The sequence below is a fragment of the Paramormyrops kingsleyae genome, chromosome 1, assembly GCF_048594095.1.
Source record: "Paramormyrops kingsleyae isolate MSU_618 chromosome 1, PKINGS_0.4, whole genome shotgun sequence".
Classification (NCBI taxonomy): domain Eukaryota; kingdom Metazoa; phylum Chordata; class Actinopteri; order Osteoglossiformes; family Mormyridae; genus Paramormyrops; species Paramormyrops kingsleyae.
The window spans coordinates 26,255,513-26,274,341 of record NC_132797.1 but is presented as its reverse complement, the minus strand read 5'-3'; the positions used below and the strand labels follow the sequence as shown (position 1 = coordinate 26,274,341).

Here is an 18,829-nt window from a genome sequence, read left to right as displayed (position 1 = left end):
TAGAAGGTGACAGGATAATGTGAGGCACCACACTGCCACTATCACCCACACCTAGCAGATTGCAGGCAAGCAAAACCTGCTGGGCTCGTCCACTACGGGGCAGTGTGAGTTGTAAAGGAGAAGCGGCAGTCTACGGGAAATATCATTCTTTATCAAAATAGATTTCGTAAACAATATTTTACACTTGATAATAAAGTGAGGCTACGTACAACCACTCCTTGCTTAGCGTTCATTTGGGAAATACGAATACATTTTCTGACCAATTCACACGATCAAAACCAAATTTAATTTGAATTAGAATGTTCAGAACGTTGTTAAAAATGACCACTTCATGAAGGATAAAAGAAATTGAGCACGGAAGGCAGAAGTAAAGTCATAGGCACAGTTGCGGTCACACCTAGGCTGCCATCAATTTCACTTAGAGAACATTCTGATTAACAAGCGGGTTGTTGGAATGGAACTCTGTCACTTGGTTGGAACTTGGTTGCATTTAGCAAGAATTTTTGCAGTAGGGCTGGTGTTCGTTTAAGTACGGCACCATCTTACCCAAGCGAGCTCGATGGGCCGAAAGGCCTCCTCTCGTTTGTATAGTTCTTATGTTCTTAGTGTGGGTTCAATAGCTGCTCAAGGGGATTCAGAAAATTTCCCACACATTTTCCATACAATTTTTAAAGGTCAACTTTAAAATGTTCAAATAGCTGCTAAAAATGGGCACAAAGGCCCACATTTCCACTCTCTGCAAGGAGGATGAGTAATTCAGTGATTAAGAGGGAACACCCACTGACGGACAAGCAAACTCACAGGTAAATGTTCAAGTAAAGAGGTAACGCTCTCGGATACGTAGATAATATTCCCATCTGTCATTATTGCCAAGAAGAAGCCATCAAGGGCCTGAAAAATAAACAGAGCAGGTGAACAAGTATTAAACGTGCTTTTTTATGTAATCACACACAGGAACTTTAAGAAATGAAACGATATTCTAGAGCCCAGGACCCAACCCTTCTGTTACATTTCATACGGTGCAGTGTTTTAAAAGTGCTGTGAAACTGGGTCATTATCATAATGCTCATTTTCGTAACCTGAAATAAAATAAGGTGCCAAAATAAAATAAATACAACGAAAACTATATTACAGAGAAAACTAACAAAATTTAAAAAAAATGTCAAATACTTTGTTGCTGTTGTATAATGCTAGTTAGGTAAAGTAATGACTTGTTTATCTTTAATGACTCCCCCACCCCCTATTTTGAACATTCTTTGACCATTCTGAGGACATTAGGACATAATGTGTATTCATGTAAGATCACACAAATTACCTCTGTCCCTTAAATTACTAAAACTTAAACTGAAGCTAAAATATATAAAAACTAATTAGAAATATATCATTAAAATAAAAACCAATAAAGCCACACTGGCAACTACCTAAAACAATACTAGATTTCAACAGTAAATAATATAAAAACCACATTAAAATATCAAAACTACAACAAGACAGGCGTGACATAAAGCCCTCGAGCCCACCTCCAGCATGAGCTGCGTAAATTCCTCGTTGCTGAGAAATGGGGGCTTCCAGTCCTGCCGTATCTCACTGGACTCCGACTGGGCAGCAATTTCTGGGCGGGGCGAGAGAGACACACAAGGAAGTCAGTAAAAAGGACGGCTAGCCGAAACTGGCACCCTAGCGACAGGCACGCCGGGCGGATGGAGGGTCGTTACCTTTGTGCTTCCGCAGGAAGTCGATGCTCTTCTGCAGGATGGTGCTCTTGTCCATCTTGCGGGTGTTCCCTGGCAACATGGTGCCCAGCTCCTTGATGAGCACATTGAACTGATCTCGCCTCTTCTTCTCTGACTTGTTCCTGGACACACTGGGGCAGAATCATGCAGGGCAAGTTTGTGAGTTACAGCCTTCCCAAAAACAGTTACATTTCATTAATATTTAATGCAATTTTAGTAATAATATTGAAACAAAAAAAAAAATCACTAGCTTTCAGCAGGAAGTTCTGTGTTTTCCGATGTGTCCACTTCGACTATGATGGACAGCTTGGTCAGAGTGTGGGGAGTCCAGTTCAAAGCATCCAGACTGGCTGTTTCACTTGGACTTCACTTCCAGAGCCCACAGTCCATTGTGAATCCCGCACTCAACATCTCTTTCAACCTCCGACTTGACTATCTGAAATTCCAGCTGCTACGGCCTGACCTTCGCATACCGATGAACGTTAACTGGGATGTTACCAGCCCCTGCAGGGACTGCCACTGAGCTGCTGACACACCCGGGACTGGTAGACCCATTCTTTGTAGTCTTAACTTTGGGGTCTAACCATGTCAGGGACCACATATTTCAACACTTCATCTGGTCTCCTGCTGTCACCGACACTAATCCCTTCAATACACAAACTGTTGCCTCTCTGCCTGACCCCACCCCCCAGGTCAGAGGGTCAGCCTATCAGAATATGTTATGCTATGGGATTGGTTTGATATGTCCAGTGAGCCTGTAGAAGGCTGATATGCAGGTTCACATGCTAGTTCCTGCAGAATGGAACAGAGTTAATGCCGGCACTGCATCCAGAACTTTTTATAGACTAATAAAGCTACTTTTGGCACAAAAGAAAAGCCTCTATAGGGAGATGTCAGACTCAGCTTAGACCCTCTCTGTGGTTGTATCATTAAATTGATGCTTACCTGACACATATCTACACAAAAAAATGGTGCTTCTGTCACAAGCAACCTTACAATAAAAATATGTTTTCACCCATTTATACAGCTGGTTATTTTGCTAGAGTTACCAAGGTTAGGAGCTTTGCTTGAGCTACTAAGTTGCCACCACTCTTGGGATTTGAACAGATATCTTCCTGGTTAAAAATCTGTGTCAAAACGCATGCTGCCTGCTGCTACTGGTGCATTTACAAAACCCGATATTGCACCAGAGGGATTTAGGTCAAGTGCTCTGATCAAAGGTCTAACAGCATGAGTGTTTCTGACATGCGAGCAGTAGGGAAAATATGGAGAGCAAGCACATCTATTAGATAAGACATTAACGGCTGAGGTTGCCAATGGCAACCGGCACGATCACCTGCTGACTCCAGGCCAGCAGGGGGAGACTTGTCAGACTGCGGAGAACCTCACCGTTTTGCTTTGTCCTTCTCATCTTCTTCCATCAGACCATCAAAAATGCTACAGTCATCCCTGCAAAGCAGAAGTACCCAAATCAGGACAGAGGGGGCGCCAGAGTAAAGTTATGCACACACCCACAGGCACCACCACCGTGATTAACACTGAATGTCAGGCTACACCAAGTTGGTTGCGCACGACAATAGCCAGTAGTATTTCAGCACCGACAAAATGGGGAAGAAAGCCCTTTAGTCCATGCTGAAAACATGGGGGAGGGCAGGAAAACACCAAGCGGGTCAAACACGAGAGGCGGCCATAGAGGAAGCTGTGCCGTTACAGCCAGAAGGGCACCGTTTTAGCGCTATCTATATTTAGCTTGCTCCATGACTCAGCAAGCTAATGAAACACAGGCTTGGGTGTGGACGCTTTCGGCCCACTGCAACTGGTCCCAGATCGGCGTCCCCATTTAAGTGTAACCTGTTGTTTAACGCAAAGGAGGGGAAGGAGAACTGATACAGAATCAGTGGAGGCATGGGGGCGAGGATGACCTTCAACTTTTCGACCTTCTCGGATTTAAGAATCTTTAGCCGTTGGACTGAAGGACATTGGCAGAGCCCAAACCTCATGGGTCTGAGTCGATGTGTAAAATTGTAGCATGCTTTAGAATTATTAATAGAATTTTTGAAGATATATCAAGCTGATTCTTTTCCTCCCTCTCGCATATGTCATGTGGTTTTATCAAAACAAAAAACAAACATGGATCATCCATCCATCCATCCATCGATGTTATCCTATTAGTGAGCCATTACATCAAGGATAATATCATCTGGTTAGCACCTGCAGCAAATGCCCAGATCATGGAAAGGTTTGTTTTTCTGTTTCCATCCTGCTGGCTCATCCAGTCGTAAAATTAACAGGAAAATAAGAGGGGAAGTCAAAGCAGCGTAGCTACTCCACACTCGAGTGTTTTTAAAACATTGATAGTTCTACTTTACTGTGCCAATGGAGTCCAGATGCATGCAAGGCAAACATCAGCCAGTGGGCACGTGGAAGACGGCTAACAAACAGCACAGCTCTGAGCAGGAGACCCAAGCCCTGATAACAGTGGTGATACCCTTGAGGAAAAACAGCCTCTTAAAGGTGTCTGTATGCTTCAAACGGACCCAACATTGTTTTAGCAATACGATTCCGTTTTGTTGCACCACATATATAGAGTCTCAAAGGTTGTCCATGACTGGCTGACAATTTAATGCCACGGGATTGGTCAGCAGGACGAATTATGTAATTATAGTTATGCTTTGCACAGTGCCCATCTATCATTAAATGGTGTATTTTTTAAATTTACGCTAATAGTAAATGTCATAACTGTAATGTTTGCGGTGGAATGCGTGTGCTTCATTAGCATGTAACCGTGAGTGTCATGTAAATTGTTGGCTTCCCCATCTGTGCCGCTGCTAGTATTAAACCAAGAGTGGCTATTAATAAAGTGACTTTAAAGCTCTATCATCTGCATTAAAATGACTATGACAATATGTTTATTTGTTACTGTATGCGGCTCTGCTGCATTGGAAACATTCTGCACCATCTAGGGTTGTAGTGTGACATACAACGAACGGCTTTTGGTTGGTATGCGACAGATTGTTCTTGCAGACAAGTTCGATTTAGTTTTGTCTGGACACCATTGGAAGTTTACGGCCACCTTTAGGTGAGACGGAGGTAGCCTGACAGTAGCTACAGGGATTTCCAAATTGGCTGTTATCGTAGAACAGGTGCTAACACACAACATGGCTCAGACCGTGTGTACAGTATACTGCCCCACAAAGGCAAAACACAGTAACTATGCTGACACTGAAACCAATAAAGAGGGCTTTAAAGATTTTGACTGTCCATCTGTATGTGTAGTAGGTAGGTAGGCAAATGATGGTGTTTTCTTCAAAATAGAACATAGCTGAACCAAGATATTTTGTCATGAGGTAAAACAGAGCCTAAGACACCCAATTTTGGTCATAACTCAGATTTAAGACAACATGCGGTTATGGTGTTTCGTCTTTGTAGGGGAGTTACCAGGCTGCTCTATACAACTATACCGCTGCTTTTCTTTTATTACTTACTTTCTTGCTAAAGGCCAGCCTTTTCCTAAGTTCTGGGGTCTTTTCCCAGATACCACCAAGTAACAATCATTATGATTAACTCATGCAGCACAGGCCAAGAGGTAAATGAAACCAAACGAAACAAGCATTATCCCTCATACAGACCAAATAACAGAAAGCAACACAGATCAACAATTTCCTCAGAATAACCTCAATGTCACACTGTACCACGGGAGAGCGATTTTTTTGAGCAAACAGGGCATGATGGAAAACCACACTTACCGGTCAATGCTGGAGGTCATTTTTTTTTGTAACTTGTTCAGGGTTGCAGTGGAACTAGAGGGCCCTTTAATCGTGAGGTAGACATTTGTAGATGTACCTAACATGGGGAAAAAAGCAGAGGTAAAGTTAGCCTAAACCACATTCAGTGCAGCACACCATGTTTAATCTGACCCTGCTTGTGACACACTGGGTCCTAAAGCCCTCGGCTACACTGGTACATTTTGTTGGTCCAGACCGGTCCGTACCTCCGATAAAGCCAGTCCGGTTTGTACTATGTGCCTGACCGGTTTGTTGACGTGGCAAAGGCTGAAGTGCTCGGCGTCAGTCGCGTGCCAGAGAGAGCGGAGTGGTGCTTTAGCAAGCCCCGACAGCAGCCGACCAGAGGCTCCGACGGTGTGGGGGGGAGCGGGGTTACCGGGGACCGTCCAGATGCTGTGATCTCCGACGGATCCTGGTGTTCAGGTTCCACATCGCAGCCAAGTAGCACACCTGTGGGTGGGGGGGTTCGTGAATGCGAGCAGGCTGCAGGGGTGAATCTCAGTACCAAGAACACAAAGACCATACTTGTGGTCTTGGCAAGACCGGTCTTGCTAACTTGCCTTCCAAGAACGAACCAGGGGCACAATCAATCAGGACATTGGTCTCCTTTGGCAAGGCTGCAACCGATGTATCCTTGATATTTGAGGCGGAGCAAGACTAGCATCCAGGGATTTTTATCATCCTCTGTACTTGGTTTCTTAGTATCAGAACTGGTCTTGGTCTTGATGATGTAAAACGGGTAGGTGAGAACACAAGTATGGTCTAGTACACAAATTGAGATTCACCCCAGGCAAGTGGAAACAAGACATAACAAACTGAGCAGTGATAACATATCCCATATGTTCCATGCTGACTGGAAAGGGAATTAATCAGCCACACAAGGCCACCAGCTCTGTTCTTCCATCATCCAACTTTGCCTAAATACACCCTAAACCAGAAGGTTTTATTCATTTTACATCACGATTATCATCCATCTTCCATTATAGCTTTTCCAGTGCAAGGTCATGGTGACCCTGAAGCCTTTCCCAGGAAGTACAGGGAAGAAGGCAGAGGACATCACAGAGGGCGTTTTTCCACCGCACCAGGTACTGTACTTTTGGTACTTTCGGTACTTCCATAAAGTACCAAAAGTATGGTACTTCTTTTGTGTCGGTTTTCCACTGGAGTAAAAACTGGTACCGGCGCCAAAAGACATCATCAGTGATCGCCCCTGACTGACATCACAAAGCGCGACGCGGTATTTCTTTTGCTGAATTCAAACATGTTATTATGATCCTTCACTTTCCTGTAGTCCTGCTTAAGTTTTTTTATTTTCAAGCGGCATTGTTCGGTGTTTCGCGTGTGCCCCATTTCTTCCAAGCGGCTTGCTATTACGGAAAATACTTTTTTATTCCATGTCGTGTCATCCAAATCCCACTGGATCTGTTCATCTGACCATATGGCGATTAAAGCCTGTGTTTCCTCGTTTGTCCATCCTTCCGTTTTACTTTTTTTATATTTTTGTTTCTACTGCTTTTTATTTTGTTTCTCGCTGTGTATTTCAAAAGATGGTGGTTGTATTTTGTGTTTCAGCGGCAGGCTATTTACATAACCAATCGACAGCAAATACGTTTGCAAGTCCCACCCCAAAGTACCGAAGTACCAAAGAAGTACCCCAACTGGTTTGGCACTTTCGGTACTCGAGATTTCGGTACTGGTACTCGACCGGAAGTCAATGGAAAAGCGAAAGTACTGAAAGTACCGTACCGGAAGTACCGTACTTTGTGCGATGGAAAAGCGCCCTAAGATAACCGACTGGGCACTTTAATTTCTTATTTTCATTCTTATGCACTTTATCTTAACGTTTTTGGTGTCCACTAGTTCAGTGAGTTAAAATGCAAAGACAATAAAGTTAAAATTCAATTGAGTTATGTTGTTTTGGCTGAATTATTAATGTAATGTGATTTATTAAGACCACCCAGATCATACACAGCAACTTGCATTTCAGCTCTATTATTACATTTTCAGTGAACTCTAGAATATCGCAATATATCGCAATATGTATAGCATCACGATATATCGCATTTTAATCGTATCGTGAGCCATGTATTGTGATACGTATCATATCGTGAGGTCCTTGCCAATACCCACCCCTACAGCAAATACGTTTGTAAGTCCCAACCCAAAGTACCAAAGAAGTACCCCAGCTGGTTTGGCACTTTCGGTACTGGAACTCAACCGGAAGTCAATGGAAAGTACCGAAAGTACTGTACCGAAAGTACCGTACTTTGTGCGGTATGAAAGCGCCCAGAGTGTACACACACTACAGGAACAAACCCACATGACCATGGATAGGACAAGCAAACTCCTCACACAGGGCCAGGGCAGGATGCAAACTCTCAATGCTGCCCACTTAGCAGTAGTACAAGTACTGCCTTGCATCTGGTCCAGGTCAGAATTGGACCAAACCCCAACCCCATAAAAGGAACATGGGATGGATCCTACTGTCAAACCCTCTGGACTCTGAGGATTTAAATAATAATTTAAAAAATGTTTAGCCATGTACTGAGGTTCATAGTTTATGACCACAGTGTGTTCAACAGTTTTAAGTTAAGGCAGACTATCCTAATTTTTCAAATTTACTGCTAGCAAGAGCAACATGTGAATATCAGCAGTATGAAGAAACCTTCTGGTGCCTCACTTTCCTGTTTCCACCTCCTCTCCCTCTGACATGCTGCTAAATCAGTCGTCCGAAATTATGATCAGAGCCCTTAACGCGCGGAGCCTTACATTCACAATAAAGCGTTCAGACACAAAGGAGGTTAGTCATTAATGGATAAAGATAAAAAAAACTGAAAAGCACGTAGCTTCTTGGCACAAAACCTTTTTAAGGACTAAGACTGTGACTGTTGACAATCAGCTAGTCGAATGGAAACGCCGTGATGCGGGATGATTGTAATTACTCCAGAGAGAATTCCCCGGCGTGGATAAAAGCAGTCACAAAGAGCGCGCGCACACACACGCACACACACACACACACAGCAATGCAGCCCAAGGCCACTGCACTTCAGTGTTTTCCTCCTCTGGGCTGGACGCCATCAAACAGCACCTACCGACACGCACGCACGTACACACACACACCCACACACACACACACACAGCAATGCAGCCCAAGGCCACTGCACTTCAGTGTTTTCCTCCTCTGGGCTGGACGCCATCAAACAGCACCTACCGACACGCACGCACGCACGTACACACACACACACACACACACACACACACACACACACACACACACACACACACACACACACACACAACTTGCTAGTTCATATGAGGCATGATGCTGACATTAATCCCACGGTAGTTCAGGAACGCGGCTACGGACGCTACCGGCCACACCCGTGTCACACGCAGTTTGTCCGTCGTCACATTTGTAGCACGCAGACTGGGACGGGACCCAACGGCCGACGAGGAGGGAGGGCCGTGGGCACGACTGCCAAGAAATTATACTGCGCAGAAAGACCCTCAACAGCAATCTGCCAGGCTCACTGCATTTCATCAGGCGGGCCACACAGATGAGACATTGTGAGTGGATGGAAAAACGGAGTGAGAGAAAAAGAGGGGCATGCGGTGACTCCCCAATGCAAAGCGGCGGCGCTGCTGACGGTTGTGTAAGCCTGACGTCGCCGGCAAGCCGCCCCAGTGACCTGCTGACCCACTGACCCAGTTTCTGGTGCTGCTCCTCTCCAGTGAGCAGGTGTGCGTTTCACCGACCAGCCACCGCAGGCCTGGTCGCCCTACAGGCAGCACCTCTACACACCACATTACACACCACACACTTGTATACCCCGACAAGCTATCATATTACACCCAACAGCACCCTACTACACCCTGAGAATACCCCCTAAGCCCTCGCTTCAATGCTCATCTATCAGCATTAATCACACCCCCTTAAATGCCTCTACGTTCCCACAACCTGCTACACCTGTACCGGCCGCACTTTCAAGGCCTGCATGCCTTCATAGGACCTCACACCACACGACGGGCGCAGTGAAAGCCTGACGTTAACATTCTGGAGAGAAGCTCTCTCAGGAATGTAGGTCAGCAGAGCACTAAGCCGTGACTCACCACGCAGACCCACCAAGGAGCTAATTACACATGAACACACACACACGCACACACACACACACACACACACACACACACACACACACGCATGCACGCACATACACACACACGCACACACACACAAACCCAGCTACTCATCCACCCCAACAACTCTGAGGATGAATGTAGCCGTGTAAGTGAAAGAGAAAGAGAGAAAAAAAAAAAAAAGTCAAGGACAGTCAAGGCACAATGCGAGTTCCCGCAAATCAAGTATGCTAGACAAGATTATGCATATGATTATTGTTATGTTGAGTTATGTTTTGGAGGGCAGAGAGATGGGGGAGGGGGGGCTGTTCTGTTTGCCTCAATGAAACATTCCAACAGGTTTAAGATAAAACCAAAGTCATGGTCTTGAAGGGAAGAACAAACAACGTTATGCATCTTCATGGTGATTAGCACTTCTCTACTTAAACAAGCCTGCAAATACACTGAAAGGCATAGCACAGACCACCAGAAACACCCACAATAAATTATGTTGATTTTTAACGCTAAGCCAGGAATTACGGCTATATTCATGGTGAGAGTAAAGGGATATAAAAAAGATTAAATAACCCAAAATGTAAAAAAACTCCATAAGTAACTATAAAATATTACAATCAATCTCAATAAGATGCTTAAGATTAGCTTTTCATAAAAAAAAAATTAAAAATCTAAAACGCCTCTGCCTTGTCTTTACTAAAAACTTTTTTTAAAGGGTCAGTAAAATGGTAGTTAAAATAAGGACAATACAATAAAACGTTTCCAACAATAAAGTCCGAGCCACACTTGGGCTGGGGTTATATTCTAGAAGCCCTTAATGTTTTCCAGTTTGGGAACTGTGCCACCTCCCCCCAAACACCCAAAAAAATAAATAACATAACATAACATACAGTGGATCTAAATGAATTACACCAAAACAAGGTTCTAAAAATCAAATCAGATTCACCTAAAGACAGGGGGATTAAAGTAAGGGATCTTACAGTACTAAATTTGGGGGGGGGGGGGGGAACGGTTAAAAATGCAGACTGCGGAGTTATTACAAAAAGTATCTTGTTCCTGGTAACTGCATCAGCTTTTATTTTTTCGTCCTGAAAGGTTCTCTGAATGCAGAGGGGGGAGATGGAGCAGACACCAAGCACACTCGGAAGGCAAACGATAAAATCCTGCGCGGCAGCATTGATCGGCAGAGGTTAAAATACACTCTCACTCTCTCTCTCTCTCTCTCTCTCTCTCTCTCTCTCTCTCTCTCTCTCTGGTAGAGGAAGTGAGTCTAAAGTAGGTCACTGGGGCGGAAGGAAGAGGCCTGGCAGCCTGAAGGCAAGGCCATGTTGCCAGCTGCTCCCTGCCTCGCCCCCTTCACTCCACACAGAGGCAACATTATTCACAACACACACACCTTCGTTTTAACCTAAGATTTAAACAGCAGAGCATATGTGTGTTTTGTCTGGGATCTTCTTCCTTCCCCCATGTATCTGCAAGGTATACAAACTATATGGATGTTTCCTCTCCTGTGGGTCGACGTGAGAATGAACTCCATGTCAGGCTACGCTTTCTGTGGAGTCAAACTGCTGAATATAGTTTTGTTTCATTGTAGTGCTGATCACTCTGCTTTTAGAGCTTAAAAAAAATAAATTAAATAAAATCCCAGCATTGCAGCGATTCAACCGAGTATTACAGAAATACCAAGGCAGGCAGAAGAACCAAAAAGTTAAGTCAGGTGATTCTGAGCTCATTATTCCCTAGTTTGTGTTCTTCTGAGCTCCGTTATCAACTTGGAAAATCAGAGCTAGCTAAAGGGGAGCTGTGTGTGTTTGCGTGCGCGCATGCGCGAGAGAGAGAGAGGCCTGTCGTTCCGAGACTGGTGCCAGGCACAGCCGCGCCAACTGGGTCAGTGGTCCAGACTGCGGTTCTGGAGTCAAACAGAAAACGGACTGACGGAAAAGCAATGCCCCAGTTCGTCTTCACTTGGCCAAAATGGGACTACTGACTGGCGCAGAAGCTCCATATGCAAATGGCGCTCATGCTCATGTGTGGGAGGTCTGCCACCTACCTAGTTTGGCTTCGACTAATCCCACAGGTTTCTGATTATAGGGTTCAGCACTAACTGGAATTACACTAGTAATTATACTAAGAGATGCATAATATATCAGTTAACATATCGGTACTGGCAAATATTCTTTAAAATTCAAGATATTAGTATCAGTCTGATGTGTCAATCTTGGGTGATGCTGCCAGCCGATATTCAAAGTCAGCAGCACTGGAGCTCAAAGACAGAACTACTGAATTAATAATGATGATTGTATTGGACAATCGGCTGTTTTCCATAATGAAGGATGAGGGATTTTCTCAGCTCATTCACCACTTAAGACGTCTCGAAAGTACTGGCCAGTGAATTGTTTTTAATTCATTATTTAATCTGGCCTGCAGATCGATCATTCATTTTTCACAGAATAGAAAAGGATGTAACATCATTCCACTAATCTACGCCAGCAAATTTGTTGTTTCACCATGGGCAGTCCGCCCATCCATCTTGGCAAGTGGCTAAGAGGTTAGTCGGTTAACGGTATCATGGATATTAGTGAAAAATATATCGGTTATTAGTGTCAGGCAAAAATTCCACTTTGGTGCATCACTAGCAGCGTTCATCACCAGCTATGCCAGACCCTTGACAGCCCGCATGAGACACACTTCTTGTTCGCCAATCATCCTTAATTTTCCTCAGACATCATTCATGTCATCCTACCCAAACCACTCCCAAAATTCAATTTGTCATAATTACTTTGTGTTACTGCTAGGAATATGAGGAGATACTGGATATTTTTTAATTAACATCCACCACTTCTCCTGGTACAGGGTAGCTGGGGGCCTGGAGCCTATCCCAGGAATCACAGGGCATGAGGCATCCAGACACCCAGGATGGGAGGTCAGCCAGGGCTACCAACAAACAAGCCACAGCATTCATACGTCATGCCTTATAGGAACCATGAAAAGCAAATTCAGTCACAATGGTAGAATCAAAAACGAATGACTGTACATTAAACCACGACAGAGTCATGCTTTTGCCCTTGTCACCGCCCGTTTTTCTGAAGTACACCAGCATGTGGTCACTACAGGAAAACCAGCCACCGCACATTTTTTTCAGCAGTAACATTTGTTTCGTAGGCAATGAAACCAGCTTTGGGGGAAACTGCTTCGAGGAGGCCAATGCAGTCCTGTAGACTATACAAACAATTAGCTAAATGAAGACACACACAGCTGATGGAAGCATGTTTCCCCCCCATGGACCTTCTCAAATGGCACGGTAAACAGACTGACCAAGGTGGAATCCAAAATTGCAGCCAGCGAAACATTCTGCAAATAAACTAAATATCACACGAAAGAGACAGAGGTAGCTGTAGGAAGGTTATTCGCCAAGGCAAACCCTGCATATTAACTCTATTTATAAATAGCTCTGAAAGAAATGGCTCCTTTGCAAGTGGGAAATTTTACATGTAAAACAGGGTTTGAATTGCTAGCCAGGCCCAGCCTGCTCATTGTGAGGAACCACAGCAGATATTCAGCCACATTTCAAGCTTCCTGGATACCGTCCATGAAGCTCATAGGATAGATGCTTGCTGGAAAACAACTTCAAGAGAAAGAGCTTGGAGCGCTCCACTAGTATGGGGACCGGACAATCCCAGGCCTCGTGGGGTCCATAGGTTTTTATCCTCCTTCAATCAGACAAGCGAAAGCAATACATTTGTGGCTTCCACTAGACTTATGGTCAAGGAGGAAACCATAACACTGTACAGATTAGAGTTTTTAAATGATCCCATTTTGAATAATAAACTGTTTTTGTTGTGTTAAATAAATGATTAATGAAAGTTAAACCCACATAAATCTGTGCTGGAAGCAGATTTCAGTGAGAATCAGATAACAGAGAATAATTTATTAGAAGCCAAACCTTGCCAGAGTTTCCTCTATTCACACTTACATGTGTTACTCAGCCAACACAAATTTTGTGTAACAAGACTGAATAGCACTCAGGCCCTCCGCTAATATTTAATATGCTCAGATTCATTCAGCCAACAGCTAATTGGGACTAGCTAATAAAGAGCTCAGCAAGAACAGAAACTGGAATGCCCTCCAGCCCATCACGACCCAGAGCTGGGCACTCACAGCCAAGCACTACAGGACACTGGTGACGTCAAAACACTTCAATGCCGTTCTGCTTCAGTTCTGCCCTGGCAAATCATGCAATAACATGTACCTGCTGAAATTAACCTCAGCTCTGACCGATGGCAACAGAGACCATCTGGCCTGTCTGACAAGGCCGCCAACCCAAGACCAACTGGACTACATGCACAGGGAGAATACAAGGCCCGCGAGGCAGTGGGAAAGTCCAACCAAACGCCGGCACGCCATGGCAAAAACCCAAACGGGTCACAAAGACTATCCTCCTGACCACAGAAATGATCTACATCAGACAAGCAAAGCCCAGCGGGGCGCCAGGACGCCCAAGAAGCACACAGACAAACTCAGCACTTACCGCTCTCAGTAAAGTCCTGTCCAGGGAAACCGTTGTCCTTCGCAGCTCAAAGATGTTCAAGGCTACTGCACCTAGGGAAAGACAGAATGAATGAATTAGTCACTTCATTCACAGAAGCCCCTCAAGAGAGCTCTGTCATTAAGAACTCTCTACAGCAGCCGTGAGCCGCTAGTCTTTGGAGCTATGGGAGGCTGTGGAGGTTTGGCACGACACTAAGATAGCAGCACCGGGACACACAGAATATATGAAGCCTCAACAATGCATGTATCCAAATTACAGCCCCAGACACCAGGATTTACAGATCAGAGACAGGAAGAACATTCAAATTCTGGTCAAAACTCACAGCGGCTGCAGATTCCAAACCATTCTCAATTCCCAGCAATTCCAAAGGGAACAGATTCATAAGAACGTCATGCAGCACTGATACGCATAACCATCAGAACAACCAGCTCTCAGTCACAACTGCAATGACTGACACATCCATAAAAATCTAAAGTTTCCCCCATCAATAACAAGCACCATGCACTCTGCTTTGAACATACTCAGTCATAGGTAACTTACTTAGTACCAGACATCTTTAAGCCAATTTTTTAACTTTTTCTCCTACTCTATGGCATTCTAGGACAGAAATACCAGCAATCCCCACTCAAAGATGGCAGATTTCAGGCAGTATTCCCATCCAATCAACCGTGAGCAGACATATTTTTTTAACCCACCCCTGACCTTTCCACCTACACTAAGACTTATCAGCTAAATCTTAAACTAAACAACCATGCTACTTGCCAATTCTCCTACCCTGTTTTCCCCCTGAACCTTCATTACCTCTCACAGACCATCTTTTGCTACAAGCATACACCAAGGTTTCAACAAAGCAACCGATGTTTATAACATCTCCGACAGCTGGAATCAGATGGATGTTTAATATTAACAATATACCGCCAAACACCGTGCAAAGTCTATTAAAAAAAACTAACATAATTCCTGTCTCTTTTGTCAGAATTGTTTAACTACGAAACCTGTTTTTCAGGTCTCACAATAGAGTTCAATGGTGTACAACAGACCTCTGATCTGACTCACGCAATTCACAACCAAAAGGAAAATGTCAAAAGGAACATCCACCCATTACAAAAGAGCCCAGCACTACTGGCAGAAAAGCCTCCCACCCTACACAATCAATCACATTGCTGTTTGATTTGACCAATCCAATCTCAATCAACATTGAACCTACAGAAAGTCGGGGGATGCCGACACTGCAAGTACGGCTTCATCTAAATGTACTGCATTCCCAACGTCCCATTCATACATTAGCCATTTTATTTGAAAATATGCCTAAAGACCCAAAAACGACTGCACTACTGGACTTGGAACAGTACGTTCGGTTCCAAAGCCAAGCTCTTTATCGTTATACAGGCTGGTGTCCTGCTGCTAACGAATCATTTAGCAAATCTAGAAACTGTGAACGCAGCTGCTCCCTTAGGAACGATATTTCTATGGATGCAAGTGAATGTGCGAGTGCGCAAGCGTGCACACTCGGCACACAAGTCAGGTAATGATTAGATGAAAAATATGCAGTTGCTTTCAGCTCAATATGGCCAAAGGCATCAAGCAAAAACAAAAAACAAAAAAAAAAAAACAAGAGAAACAGTTTTTTTGCTTTAGGGGCCAACAACACAGAAAAATGCCACCATGATAGCTGCCTGGAATCCACTTATTGCAAGTGTCCTCAGGGTATGTCACTCTAGACAGCAGGGCAGGGTCAATATTCCACCTGAAGCAAGACACGCTTCAACGCACAAAATATACAAATCAAGCCCAGAAGTAGCTGTATCATCTGCACAGCGGCGCCAATCGACGTCAGCTCAAGCGCCAAAGGTGCAAATACCCAAAGCACCTGAAAGCAATTCCTCACAGGAGGACACAAATACACACGAATAAAAGGAAGCCACTGGCTCATTCTACTGCAGATACATCAGCATCTATGACTTTCACCCATGAAAATGTTCGGTCTCAATAGATAAACGCTTGGCAGGAAAACATGCAGAAAAAAAAATGCAGGAAAACAGTCTGATAAGGAGGTAGCAAATATACAGAAACACTAGGCTCTCAGTTAAAAAAACCACATTAACTTATAGCATTACCTTCACTCATACTACTAATGAACATTTGTACAGTTCAGTTGAATTTTCGCACAATGCAAGCAGCTCAGGCTCTAGGCCTATGCACGGCAAAAACAAGGTTATGTAAAAGTTTATTTAAAAAATAACTTGAGAAAGTAAAAACTTAACACACAGAAAGTAATAAAGAAATTACATAAAAGTTATACAATTCTAAATAAGTTGGTTTATATTGCCTTTTGTTAAAAAAACGTAGAACTGCCTCTGATTTACCTTTAGCAAAAACATCTTTCAAAGTACTGACCGGAAGAAACATTTGCTTAAGAGAACTAAAAGACAAATACATTAAAATGTGTGCAAGAAAGAGAGGGATTAGACATGTGGGGGATTACCTGTAAGCAAAAACATGTGCATTAGCCTAGCAAACATTTGTACAAACCGTATGTTGAATACAATTTGGTTCCATTTAATACCTTTGATTTAATCCCTCCACTGTACAGCTGATGCATTCTGATGCAATGTTTTGATCTGTCCTTTGTTGTCATGTGTCACTGTATGTCACTGCTGATGTCCCTGATATCCTGACATGACCCTTCATTACCTACCTGACTGCATGTTGCGTTTCATCAGTGAGCAGTAACATGTGACCAGGAAAACCTCAGGTCACGAGGAAATGCCCTTTTCACCCGTTGACACTTCTGTCACTTTAACTGTAGTGTTACCACGTGTATCACGTCTGTGTTTGAGTTAGCGTAACCTTGCACCTTCCCAGTACTAAACAGTTTGCACTGTGGCCTCTTTGTTTTCCATAATCCACACACTTATTTAAACACTTTCCTCCCACCAATCTGCAAGACTTCCTGGATGCAAATCCATGGACATAGTCAATAACTTACTGTCACTTATCACATTTGTGGAAATCAAACTTCCTGGACCCATGCAACAGCTAAGAAATGAAGCCAAGTTTTACATGTGACAACATGGACACAATCACTCCATAAAATCAAGCTCTAAAAACCAAAAATTTCCATAAATGAGCTAAGGAACAACGAATGCATGCAGCCTGTGTTTGAATTGCAGAAGAGCTACTTTACAAATTTGTCAATTAAATAAAAAGTGGAGATAATACATACAAAGGACACCACATCTCTGCAAAGGTCCATTATTTTAAAGAGGAAGACACTGTTTCAGGCAAACATCAAGGCTTAGTTGCCAGCATTACTCTACAAACCTTCTGCTCCATTTGTTCCATTTGCCTGCCCCAGTACTGCCGTTTTCCAGCAGTACTAACAAAAGCAAACCCTGGAGCAGCTGACCCTTCCATACAGCTGAGCTCAGCAGGTAGGTGACTAAGCTTAGAAGGTACGAGGTAGAAGGGTGTGGGTCACACAAATGCATTTCTAAGCAGGGGACCCCAGCCCCCCAGCTGGGCCTGAAAGATCAGTAAAAGCTACATGACCCATAAGAACACAATAGTGAGGACCCCTGCAAGACACATAGATGAGGACAGCCCATAACCGCTTAATCTTGCTACTCACAAGCCAACACTCCAAGTCAAACCCCTGCACCAGGCTTCCCTCCCTGAAGAACGTACATTCAGCTACCCTTGAGTGAGGCCTAGACACCTCCGACAAACCCCCAGCCGCACCAAAAGGTCAAACATAGGTTATAAAAATCCAGGAAATACTTTCACCTTTGACTCAGTACATGCTGTCAGTGGAAGTGGGGAAATGGTAAGAGGCAGCAACGACAGATAGCAATGGGCTGAATGCCAGAATCTGCAGCAGGCACCACCAGCTCTGGGTAAATGGTGCTTGCAGGTTTCCAGGAAACGGTTGGACTACAGTGCAACCCCAAAAAAACACGAATTAAACAGCAGCTGCGCGTGTAGCAATCCGGAGCGACACTCGACCGCAGGAGTATCGCTGCTAACGGCTAGCTGCCTTTCCATGAAATCCCTCTGACCGGGTCACGGCCAGGCCAGACAGCGACATCACTGACTAGCTTGGCACACTGCAGTGCTCCTCTCCATTCTTGCCCGCCAAACGCTCTCCTGCAGGAACGCAAACACGGCCATTCTGAGCTCTCGCCAAAGTGAATACACAGCCTACAGAATCAGATGCATTAAGGCAGTTTACACAAAGTAAACTGGTTCAAGGTGATGTTTACGCCACCTGTTCCTTGTGGCCCCAATACTATTTCACAGCTGACCAATCAAATAGTATTCCAGATAAGTCTACCAACCATGCAAAAATGATCATACCTGCATTCGTGTAAGCAAAGCTGCTTTTCTCTATGTGTTCATCTAGACCTTATGTCACTCTGTTGGACAGAACCGTGATACCAGACAGCCACAGGTTTCAAATACGAATTACACATGTAATAGTGAGCCTGAACAATACAACTGAAAAAATCTGCAATGGAACGAAGTTTAGCTTAACACCTCACAATGTAAACGCTGCCTATAAACATGATTTGCCATTCAGACAAAACCAAAAACTTCAACTCCAGCCAGTCATAAGAAAGTATGTTTCCTCTCAT

The 18,829-nt window shown here is 44.1% G+C and overlaps 1 protein-coding gene across 2 annotated transcripts in view; it reads right to left on the bottom strand.

The window, feature by feature from the left end:
• Positions 1-18,829, bottom strand: part of clocka (clock circadian regulator a) — a 35,478-nt gene that overhangs the window by 14,948 nt on the left and 1,701 nt on the right. For both annotated transcript variants that reach the window (XM_023823682.2, XM_023823683.2), the window contains exons 2-8: positions 14,175-14,245; positions 5,725-5,968; positions 5,480-5,576; positions 3,123-3,182; positions 1,716-1,864; positions 1,521-1,612; positions 802-891 (exon numbers count right to left, since the gene is read on the bottom strand). In XM_023823682.2, coding sequence (XP_023679450.1) covers positions 802-891; positions 1,521-1,612; positions 1,716-1,864; positions 3,123-3,182; positions 5,480-5,499 — 411 coding nt within the window. In that variant the 5' untranslated portion in view covers positions 5,500-5,576; positions 5,725-5,968; positions 14,175-14,245. The remainder of the gene's footprint in view (positions 1-801; positions 892-1,520; positions 1,613-1,715; positions 1,865-3,122; positions 3,183-5,479; positions 5,577-5,724; positions 5,969-14,174; positions 14,246-18,829) is intronic.